Source organism: Cyprinus carpio, chromosome B17, assembly GCF_018340385.1.
Source record: "Cyprinus carpio isolate SPL01 chromosome B17, ASM1834038v1, whole genome shotgun sequence".
Lineage (NCBI taxonomy): Eukaryota > Metazoa > Chordata > Actinopteri > Cypriniformes > Cyprinidae > Cyprinus > Cyprinus carpio.
This window is the reverse complement of record NC_056613.1, coordinates 15,034,824-15,046,903: the sequence shown is the minus strand read 5'-3', so window position 1 is coordinate 15,046,903 and position 12,080 is coordinate 15,034,824. Positions and strand designations below refer to the sequence as shown.

Here is a 12,080-nt window from a genome sequence, read left to right as displayed (position 1 = left end):
TTCATCAGCTGTTACTCCAGTTTTCAGAGTCATGATCCTTCAAAAAATTATTCTAATATATTTATTTATTACCAGTGCTGGAAACAGTTTTGCTGCTTAACATTTTTTGGAACATGTGACATTTTGTTTAGGATTCTTTGATGATATAGAAAGCTAAATAGAACATCAGTGTGAATATACCCTTAGTGAATATATACCCACAGTGTGAATATCTATTAAATTAATACAATATAGTCTTTTTTCCATGAATGTACACTTTTCATATGAACTGCATCAAAATGGTGAAATAGACTATTTGTGAGCATTTTTAAAAATAATCCAGCAAAAACATTCTACAAATTCAGTATTCATTAGTGTTCCAGTATCACGCTTTCCCGAATATTTATTTTTAATATTGTGAATTCATTGTTATTGTTGTGTAACTCTTTTTTTTGCATTCTAATTTAAAAAAAAGAAAAAGAAAAGTTTTTAATAAAATGTTATGTATATATATTAAAGTTTTTACATAATTAATAATGTTATATACAATGACAGTAAGAAACAACATTGAATTAAACCTAGTGTTTATATGAACTTCTATTGAATGATGAAAGCTGTCATTATGAAACTCCTTTATGCCGTATATACACTAATACAGATGAATGTAATTATGTATGTTAAACACTGTCACTGTAACCATATGTACATTTGAACTAATATACAGAGTTTGTTTCTGTCAGCTCAGAGGTGGATTACATGAACTAGACTGTAACTATTTGACATGAGGCCTGCTCTTAAGGCTTTTAAACATGAAAAATCATTGTGTTTATGTACAGGTAAAGTTAAGATTACTGTAAAATGTGATTAAAGCCATTCTGTTCAAGTTTCCCAGACACTTAAGTACATTTATAAAGGTTTTTAATGGTGCTTCCTATACATTAATGAGCCTTTGACGTATATACAATAGTCAACCATCTGTTAATATGTAATTTGCAAGTTATATACACCATTTTAAATGAAATAAGGGAATGTAATAAATGTTTCTTCTTCAAATTAAAATTAATTGTTTCTCCAAGACTTTACTTTGAAGTTCGTAATCAATAGAAACTTGAACATGCACTAAATCTTTTTTGAATAACAGCAATTTTAGTTCCTGTAGAGAGGTGTGTGTTGCTGAATTGCATGAAATACTGAATATGACTGCAACCTTTACCCCTCATGTAGCACATGGTCTGGTGAGTTAGAATTACCCTCCCTTTCAGTCCATTACAACGGCGTCAAAGTTCAGTTCAGTTCCTTAACACTGATCAGTCTTAAAGAGGATTTATCAGAATACGCTCAAATCATGAATTTTTGCCTATATTGAAAGTCTATGATAAGCACTGACTGTGCTTAAGTGCTGAAAACAAACCTTGAGAAGGGTAAGTGAATTTGAAATCTATTACATTCTGCGCATCACAATCTGTTTTATGTAATACTTTTTGCAAGTGTTTCAAATTGTAGGATATACAAATGGCATCATTTAAGAAACAAAAAATACGGATTATACAAAAATGAAGTTGGTCTACAGAGATGTGTAATATTACAGTTTTATTGTTCATATTTATTTTAGATAAAACAAATGTCTGTTTCACTGAATTACAAATATGGATATAAAATAATATTTTGTCAATATATATAATAACACCATAGCATTAAGATGCTACTATGATGATGTTCTATAGTATTATATCTGAAAAATATTAAGACATTGAAAAGTGTCCAGTTTACTAAGTAATCTGTAATCTTTGATCCCAACATATTTAATTGATCACCTGATTTGGAAATGCTAGGTATTTTTATGATCCTTCTAAATATGTCTGTGAAGTCAGACTTGAAGTACATAATTATACTGTCAGCAGGAGAGGCATGATTGCCCCGATGCTTTCATTTCCTCAAACATGAGAACGAAGTTGATTTATAAATTGAAAATTACATATCTTGAGTCATATTTAACTTTCACAATGACATTTTGTTTTAACTTCCCGAAAGAGCCTACAAATGGTGATGTAAAGGCCTCACCTGTATGGCTTAATTTTTAAACTCATTGTGGGCAGCTCTTCATTGTAAATGAACAATCTGTGGTGTCTGGTTTTGTATCTTTGAAAGAGTTACATGCAATTTTCATGTGTTGTTTTCAGGGACTAACACAGTCAGGAGATGTTTAAACAGGGAGATGGAGAGGAGTCGGATGGCCGATTCCGAGAGCTTCAGGAACAGCGGATGACAGTGCAGAAGAAGACCTACACAAAATGGATGAACAGTGTCTTCTCAAAGAATGGGGTACGAATAAGTCCATCCAAAGCCTTCCTGAACCTCAATGCAAGCTCAGGAAACAAGATCTACAATCAGAGACACAACTAAACACCAACACTTAAACTAAAGCTTACATTTCAAATGTGTCATGATCAACCCTTTTGCTATGGATTATAAATATATTTATAATCCACTTCGTTTAATCAGTGATATCTGCTGGCGGCACAGCAATTTGATTACACAAAAATTTATGATTCACAAGATATCACAATAACTTTGATGATATCTAACGTTAGTAATCCTGACTCTAGTCTTGTGACTTACTTTAGTTTACAATATGCTCACTCCAGCACGATTGTCTCTAGTTGTGAACCCTTGAACCCATTTAAGGTCATAATTTTATCATTGTTCATTACATTACCACATACTTTATGCACTTGTCGCATGATAAGTGCACAGTTCGTTTGGTTGCTTATTTAAACAAGTTAGCCCACTGTTTTCTATATATACACTGAGATTGAATTCAATAATAATGATGAGAGAAAGTGGCAGGTAGACAAAGTAAAAGTCAATAGTTAATTTTTATACACTGTTATGCAAACCTTTGGTTTTTGACAGATCAGCACAGGGGAGGGAAAAACAAATATGATTTACCTTGTATTACATCAACATCACCAATATTAGATTTAGGACCGAAATAGTACCAACTTGATTTTTATACATAATTTTTCCGCTTTATTTGTCTCCCTTTGAGTGTTATATTTAACAGTGGTTACATATTACCTCCTCTCGTACTTACTGCCATTGCTGTGTGAACCAACTGAGAGACTTAACTTACATAAAACACTAACAGCAGGAAGATGTTAAAACAGACAAGTGGTGCTACAACAACTTTCCTCGGCTTGTTAGGGCACACAAATATATTAATAGCTGTATACAGGCAGCTGTCTGAAAAAATGATATGTTTTAAACATTTCCCTTTCCTTTTCCCCTTCCTCAGTTGCTTCTGTGTATTGTTCTGTATCAAACAACACCATTCATAACATGTTTTTTATAAAAGGTCACACTTATCATTAAAAACCTAAACATTGCTTTCTGAGAAAATCTATTCCGCTCTTGTACAAGCTGGTTATCAGTTACATGCAAGTTAGCAGTTAGCTATAGACAATCGTTTTTAAAAGCAATTAGGAAAGCTGCAAAATGGTTTGCAGTAATTGCAAGCAGAATTTTTTTTATTTTTTATCATTGCTCTCTGAAGACCCACTAGAGAAGCAGGGTGTGCTCTAAGCTTCCTCGATTCATTCCCTGGGTAAACAGAGCCTATTGGAGGCAGTAAGCAGATCTGTTGAGAGACATCAGATTCCCACAACACATGGATTAGGGAGTGGTTGCAATTTTCTTGCTTGAAAGCTGAGAGCAGGACGGCTTTACTGAGAGGAGTGTGAGTGAGTCACGTCATAGTGGAATACAGTGGCAATTAGCCAAACACAATGGTAAAATAAAGCCAGCTTCTAATTTCATGCCTAAACTTGTTTCAAACTGCCTATGATGCATAAAACAAATGCAGTTATAGGATATAAGAACATGTATGTCACTACCTGCAACATGCTTGTTAGCCGATGTCTTCCCACTTTATGATTACTTGGGTGTATTGGAAATGTGTAATTTTATTTTAATGTGCATTCACTTTAAAGGAAGGTTGACTTGACTGATGTGTATACTGATCTAAGAACTGGTGTGCATCTCGTGCGACTTTTGGAGCTCATCTCTGGGGAGAAACTGCCCACTCCCAGTCGACGCACCCTAAGAGTTCACTGTCTGGAAAATAACAGCAATGCCATTAATTTCCTTAAAACCAAGGTACACTGGAAGAAATACAATGTGCAAATCTCTGAAATGTACCTTTTAAAAAGTATTACTTCCACAATGTAACATCTTTAATTGTGGAATAACTGAAAAATTGAATAATTGCTCATCTTCCTATAGATCAGAGTAGATCTGATTGGTCCAGAAAATATTGTGGATGGAGACAGAACTCTGATCCTGGGCTTAATTTGGATCATCATTCTCCGCTTCCAGATTGGAGCCATCAATATTGTTGAGGTAAGGCCTTAAGAGTGGCCTCAATAAACGTTCTAAAAAGCAAAAAGTGCACTTTTCACTCTGTTCACATCCTATTGTGGTTTCAGGCTGGTGGTGATGCCAGTGGTGCTCAGCGCTCTGCCAAAGAAGCTCTACTGATATGGTGTCAGCGTAAGACCGCCGGTTACGCCAATGTAAATGTGCAAGACTTCTCAAGCAGCTGGAGAGATGGACTGGCCTTTAATGCTCTTATTCATGCCCATCGGTAGTATTTTCAGTGGATAGCATTCTCTTTTGATAAGGAACAGAATTTGACTATGTTTCCTCAGTCTCATGATGTTATGATAACACTGTTCCAGGCCTGATCTATTTGACTACAACCGACTACGCCAGGATGATCCAATGAGGAGCCTCACCCATGCTTTCACTCTGGCAGAGGATGAGTTTGGTATAATGCAACTCCTGGATGTGGAAGATGTCATGGTGCCTCATCCCGATGAGAAGTCTATCATGACTTATGTCTCCCTGTACTACCACTACTTCTCCAAAATGAAGCAGGGTCAGACTATCCAGAAGAGGATAGCTAAGGTTAGTTAATGTGTAATTTTAATTAATGTAAAATGCAATGGGAAGCTTTTATATCCAAATAAAACAGATTACTGTAAAGAAAAAAGTGTAGAACGAGGGCATCAGTTGTTGACTGGTTGGAGGCAGATCCCAATGGAAACTTGCAGTCGAATGTAACAAAGGGGCAGGGTTTGTGACATCAGAACACAACAGAGAGATGTCTCAGTTCAGCATGTTTGGATGAATTGTTCTCCATAAGATCAATAACATGCATTTAGAAAATAGATGTGAATTTTCATTTTTTCAGACATTAAGGATTTGAATAGACCTCTAACCTCAAATATGAAACTTCAGCACCTTATTACTAATAATGTAGGACAATATAAACATAAATGATATCTCAAATAGTCTAGTTCTAGTTTGTTGAGAAGAGGTATTCAATTACTTTTCTAAGCAATCAGACTTATGAATTTTACCTGGTGATAATACAGGCAAAAAAATCCCATAGAGTTATTGATGGAGTGTTCAGAGACATACAGTATAATAGGCAATTTACTTAAAGTCCATGTTAAGCAATATTAAATATGTGTTCTGAGTTTTTCACATCACAGAAAAATGTGTTATTAACCACCCAGCAAAATTAGAATGAAAAAAGCCAAGTAAATAAAAAATGTATCAAAATATTGAAAAAAATTAGCAAAATTCTCTGCAAAATTAGCAAAATTCTCTGCTCTCAAATGCTGGGTGCTGTTGGTGCTGAACCACGCCCACTCACGGAAAAGCTGTCTAGTGTCCCAACAGCATCACACCAGCCACACCATGCCTCTCTCAACAGTCAAATACCGCTACAACCTGAATAGATGTTCCCTCTAGCAGCTTTAATAGATTTATACAGCCAAACATGTTTGGTAATATGCATTTATGTGCCAAAGGCATAGCTAGCTAGCTGGGTGAACCACTGATGCTAATGCGCTCTACTTATTAGGCTTGTACGAGATGCGCATGACATCAAAATACAGCGAGAGCAATTCAAAAGCATAAAGAGTCATTTGCTCTCTAATCGAGCTTGTGGTACTTTGATGTCATACGCCAATCGGTCTGCAAAGCGCCGATGCATCTCGAACAAGTCTGTTATAGTGTTAGTGGAGGACCCATGCTCAGTGGCTCCATTGTGCCATCGAGACCTTATTTTAGGCCCGCCCAAAAAATACTGAACACAAAAATGGTGAAAAACTATTTAATGGTCTAACTCCAGAATTCAGTACTACATAGTACACAGTCTTTGTAACGTGTTTTCAACAATACATTTCTAACATTTATAATGTGTTTATAAACAATTCTCTGAATTGCCTTTACACAGACGTTAACTAAGTAGTAGTAGCAGTAATATATGAACTGCACTAATGCCAATGCCAAAATAGTTATTAGTGATATAAGATGTATTTCCTTGGGTGTCTTTTTCTTGACTGGACTTGGAGTAGATGTGATTATTATAACAAAAGATATACACTCTTTGATTTGGTCCATTGAGACAATGCAATGTCACATGAGCATGTCCTTACAGCTTTTTTGGGAAATGTTAAGAACTGGCGCACTCTGTTTGTGAAAGTATGAACTGCAGCTACTGTGGTGTTGAATCAGGACTCTAATCTCAAACTCTTTAGGATTAGTGGATTTGACTGTGGGTCAAGAGGAGGAGCCCTGGTCTTAATCAGATCAGTGTAAACTCTAGGCTGTAAATGCTGCTAAACAAGAAAGTTAGTTGTCTGCACTGTGTAGTCAAGAAACAGCTTTTCGGATAATGCTGACAATATGGAGGAAAACATCCTCAGATACTCTTTGACAACAGGAGGAGTTGATCCAGCAAAGATGAGCTCAGAGGTCAGGCGATGCCATTAACATGCTGGCAGGATCCACATGGAGAGAAACAGGGGCGTGAAGTGTCCTGTTCTGCCTGTGCAGCATGACACTTTCACTCACCACCATGTCTACAAGTGTGAATAGAAATAGCGGTATGTGTTGACTGGGTCACAGCTGTGGAGTAGTGTTAGCTGTCACAAACGTGTATTAAACAATGACAGAGAGATCTTGTTGGATAGATTGGATAAGACGGAGATAAGCCCAGCCAGGCTCTGAGATGTCAAGACTCTAAATTTCATTTTATGGTAAGACCGCCAGCTCTCAGGTGTGACGCTGACAATGACAATGGCTTTCAGTGGCCATTTCAGCAGTCATTGGCTGCGATGGCAGAACATGAGACAAACAATTATTGAGCCGGAGAGGAGTCTTCCAGAAGTGGGCAAGGTGTGTATTAAGTAGATAGATGTCAGTGTAGCTGCTGAACAAAAACATGCTCCATGTGAACTTGTGATCAAAATATAGTCTATTTCTGTTATAATTTATTTTTTATTGTACTTATCTTTTTTTTTTTTAAATCATGATGTTGCTTAATGTTTAGTACTGATGTTGCTGTTAGATAAAATTTGCTGTTAGATAAAATCTGTGCTTTTGAATTTCATTCATCTGCTTCAACATTGGTGCTTTTTTAAAAATATATAGTTTATCTCTGCATGCAGATTGTAGACCTTCTGAAAGAGCTGGATGATATGAAGCGCATGTATGAAAGCATGGTGTCTGGCTTGCTACGCTGGATCAAGACCAAGGTGATGGAGCTCAATGACCATTCTTTCCCCAACTCCCTGCGAGAAATGCAGCATCTGGTTTCTGCCTTCAAGACATATCGCACTATTGAGAAGCCTCCCAAGTACCAGGAACGAGGGGCCATCGAGGCCCACCTTTTCAACTTGCGAACCAAGCTAAGAGCAAACAACCAGTGGGATTATATTCCTCCGGAAGGCAAAACCTTGGGGGATATCGAAAGGAACTGGACCTTTCTAGAGCGAGCAGAACACCTGCGAGAGAGAGCCCTCCAGGGTGCGCTGATGAGGCTGGAGCAGCTGGAACAGCTGGCCCAGAAGTTTGACCGTAAGGCTACGCTGAGGGAGAGCTACCTGGAGGACACTCTGCATCTGATCCAACAGCAAGATCTGGGAGGGCTGCAGAGACTGGAGGAGGCTGAGACAGCGGCTCGCAAACTGGAGGCCCTGGGAGCGGATGTGCTGGCTCGTGAACCGCGTTTCCGAGCTTTAAGTAAAATGGCTGCTGTTATTGAAAAAGAGAACTACCACAGCAAGGCACAAGTGATTCGCAGGTGAGGGGGCAAAGAATAGCAGGTAGTTCATAATCACTTATACAGGTCCTTCTCAAAAAATTAGCATATTGTGATAAAAGTTCATTATTTTCCATAATGTAATGATAAAAATTAAACTTTCATATATTTTAGATTCATTGCACAACAACTGAAATATTTCAGGTCTTTTATTGTTTTAATACTGATGATTTTGGCATACAGCTCATGAAAACCCAAAATTCCTATCTCAAAAAATTAGCATATCATGAAAAGGTTCTCTAAACGAGCTATTAACCTAATCATCTGAATCAACCAATTAACTCTAAACGCCTGCAAAAGATTCCTGAGGCTTTTAAAAACTCCCAGCCTGGTTCATTACTCAAAACTGCAATCATGGGTAAGACTGCCGACCTGACTGCTGTCCAGAAGGCCATCATTGACACCCTCAAGCGAGAGGGTAAGACACAGAAAGACATTTCTGAACGAATAGGCTGTTCCCAGAGTGCTGTATCAAGGCACCTCAGTGGGAAGTCTGTGGGAAGAAAAAGTGTGGCAAAAAACGCTGCACAATGAGAAGAGGTGACCGGACCCTGAGGAAGATTGTGGAGAAGGACCGATTCCAGACCTTGGGGGACCTGCGGAAGCAGTGGACTGAGTCTGGAGTAGAAACAGCCAGAGCCACCGTGCACAGGTGTGTGCAGGAAATGGGCTACAGAGAAGCAGCACTGGACTGTTGCTCAGTGGTCCAAAGTACTTTTTTCGGATGAAAGCAAATTTTGCATGTCATTCGGAAATCAAGGTGCCAGAGTCTGGAGGAAGACTGGGAAGAAGGAAATGCCAAAATGCCTGAAGTCCAGTGTCAAGTACCCACAGTCAGTGATGGTCTGGGGTGCCATGTCAGCTGCTGGTGTTGGTCCACTGTGTTTTTATCAAGGGCAGGGTCAATGCAGCTAGCTATCAGGAGATTTTGGAGCACTTCATGCTTCAGTCTGCTGAAAAGCTTTATGGAGATGAAGATTTCGTTTTCCAGCACGACCTGGCACCTGCTCACAGTGCCAAAACCACTGGTAAATGGTTTACTGACCATGGTATTACTGTGCTCAATTGGCCTGCCAACTCCCCTGACCTGAACCCCATAGAGAATCTGTGGGATATTGTGAAGAGAAAGTTGAGAGACGCAAGACCCAACACTCTGGATGAGCTTAAGGCCGCTATCGAAGCATCCTGGGCCTCCATAACACCTCAGCAGTGCCACAGGCTGATTGCCTCCATGCCACGCCGCATTGAAGCAGTCATTTCTGCAAAAGGATTCCCGACCAAGTACTGAGTGCATAACTGAACATAATTATTTGAAGGTTGACTTTTTTTGTATTAAAAACACTTTTCTTTTATTGGTCGGATTAAATATGATCATTTTTTGAGATAGGAATTTTGGGTTTTCATGAGCTGTATGCCAAAATCATCAGTATTAAAACAATAAAAGACCTGAAATATTTCAGTTGGTGTGCAATGAATCTAAAATATATATAAGTTTAATTTTTATCATTACATTATGGAAAATAATGAACTTTTATCACAATATGCTAATTTTTTGAGAAGGACCTGTAGATATGGGCTATGACTGTTTTGATGTCCTATTATAATGCAGTGGAAAAGACATGTCAAAAATTAATTTCTAGTAAAACATTCCCACTAATGCTGGATAATAAAATATAAAATATCATTTCCTGTTTGTTGATCCTTTGGAATGTGGAAGTTGAAAATTACATTATTAAAGTAAAAACCCTTTTATAGGTGTGGAAGCATTTAATAGACATTAATAGTAGATCATATGTGCTTATCTTGTATGTGACAGGAACATGGATATCATGAACCGATGGAAAGCTTTGCAGCAGCTTCTGCAGCAGCAGAGAGAACAAGCTGGAGATGCTGTGAATACATTTGCTGTTCTCAGAGATATCGAGTTAATATCTCTGGACCTAAGGGAATTACAGGTGAACAACTCAAATTTCCTTTATATATCATTTTTACTCCAGACATTACCACTGAGCATTATCACTTGAGCATAAACTTTCTTTCCTAGGCCCAGGCAGATTCCTCTGACTTAGGAAAACAGCTGCCAGACGTGGTAGCCCTGCTGCAAAAGCAGGACTTACTAGACACTCAAATCATCTCACTTGGAGAAACCCTGAATGCAATGAGCAGCAGTGCCTTAAAGGTTAGACACAAAGGTGCCACAAAAGTCGAGAGAGGAGTTAAAGATCTTAATGGCCAGTACAACTCTTTGCTGGTTCTCAGCAAGAACAGGTAAACTCTTTAAATCCATCTAATTGTACCAGAAGCCATTTTATTTGTGGACATTTGTAAGACTAAGCTTTTGTAAGATCCAAAAAGAGTACAAATCTTGTGGCAAGTACCATATACTTAAAGACCCTTACAGAATTTAGACTGTAAAAAACTGTGTTTTAAAAGTTAACCATAAGAAATACAGACAGGATTGTATACAGCACAGTTTTACTGTTTTATATAATAAAAAAAAACTACTGTGGACATATACTGTACAGCAATAAGATGATTTTTTTTTGTGGAAAAAAAGAGAAAAGCTCTGGAGGGACAGCTGAAGCTCTTTGAATTTTTCTATGATTGTGAAGAAGTAGAAGCATGGATCTATGAGAAATGGGTCCTCTTACAGGCAGCATCTCTGGGGAGAGACCTCAGTCAAATTCAGCAAGCAATTCAGAACTACAAGGTATTCGCCATCAGATACTATAGGATACAGAACTGTAGTATAGAAGAAACCCATTACTGCCTACATTTTTAGATATATTTCAAACAGTTATGTGCTTATTGATACTCTTTTATAGACTACTGCTTGCTCTTTTAAGCACGTCTATAATGGAGAACAGACCAACGTTGCTTAACCTCAGTGTGACTGGATCAGAGCTGCTAAGATTTGAATTGCTATGTGTGTTGCAGGCTTTAGAGGCAGAGATTCAGTCACAGGAATCACTTTGTTCTGGGGTTTTATCCAGAGGCCAAGAGCTCTGCAGGGGTAGACACCCCAATGAGAGAGACATCCAAAAGTGGATTCGGACTCTTCAGAAACAATGGCAGCAGCTTAAAGAACAAGTCACCATCAGAAAAAACAGACTGCATGCAGCCAATGTCATCAAGCAGGTATAAACCAAACTTAGCTATGTATAGGTTCCTCATGAGTGGAAAGTGAGAAATTATGATTCAGTAGATCAAGCAGAGATTGGCATAAAAATGTGTTCTAAATGCCATTCCTCCTTTCCCTCAGTATTTTGCAGACGTTACCGAAGCCAGCTCGTGGCTCGATGACCGCAAACCACTTCTCATTGATGAGGATTATGGAAAGGATGAGGCCAGCACTACTGCTCTGCTCCAGCGTCACCAAAGACTGCAGAAGGAAATGGAAGCATATGCCTCAGAAGTTAAACGGCTGGGTGAGCAGGCCAAGAGTGCTGCCCAACTTGCTCCTCTTACTGTGAGTCACAACCAAAATAACCCATTATTTACAAAAGAAAAAATATTTTACAATGCAATTACAGCACATAGTTTGTCTGAATAATTTTCCAATATTGCTTCAGGAAGGGTAATGGTGAAAAACAGTATATCCATGAAATAAATGTGAATCATTGCTAGTATAAAACAATTACTGTATAATTTTACAGCTTAGACACAGCTTTTACAGCTTCAATGGCAATGACAATGGCATTTTTTTTTACCAATTTAAACTGAAACCCAGCAGAGTAGAATGGTCCACTACAGTGATTCATCAGACGGTGAAGATAAGACGGATAAAAAAGATGACAAAGGAGGAAAAGTCCTCAGCAAGGCTTTACCACAAGAACAAGCAATGATTAGGTTCAGATACAGAGGTATATAGCATCCTTTAGTGCTAAATGATAAATGCTACTGGTCTGGTTTGTGTGTACAATGAACC

At 38.1% G+C, this 12,080-nt stretch overlaps 1 protein-coding gene across 2 annotated transcripts in view; it reads left to right on the top strand.

Moving 5' to 3' along the window:
- Positions 1-1,255: 1,255 nt before the first annotated feature.
- Positions 1,256-12,080, top strand: part of sptbn5 (spectrin, beta, non-erythrocytic 5) — a 33,497-nt gene continuing 22,672 nt past the window's right edge. Inside the window, exons 1-13 of one of the 2 annotated variants that reach the window (XM_042742454.1) lie at positions 1,256-1,400; positions 2,160-2,304; positions 3,970-4,134; positions 4,261-4,377; positions 4,464-4,621; positions 4,716-4,944; positions 7,500-8,134; positions 9,969-10,107; positions 10,197-10,420; positions 10,709-10,862; positions 11,090-11,290; positions 11,415-11,621; positions 11,871-12,015. In XM_042742454.1, coding sequence (XP_042598388.1) covers positions 2,179-2,304; positions 3,970-4,134; positions 4,261-4,377; positions 4,464-4,621; positions 4,716-4,944; positions 7,500-8,134; positions 9,969-10,107; positions 10,197-10,420; positions 10,709-10,862; positions 11,090-11,290; positions 11,415-11,621; positions 11,871-12,015 — 2,500 coding nt within the window. In that variant the 5' untranslated portion in view covers positions 1,256-1,400; positions 2,160-2,178. Of the gene's footprint in view, positions 1,401-2,159; positions 2,305-3,969; positions 4,135-4,260; positions 4,378-4,463; positions 4,622-4,715; positions 4,945-6,684; positions 7,228-7,499; positions 8,135-9,968; positions 10,108-10,196; positions 10,421-10,708; positions 10,863-11,089; positions 11,291-11,414; positions 11,622-11,870; positions 12,016-12,080 lie in introns of those variants that run through there. The other variant, XM_042742455.1, reaches the window with a different exon arrangement.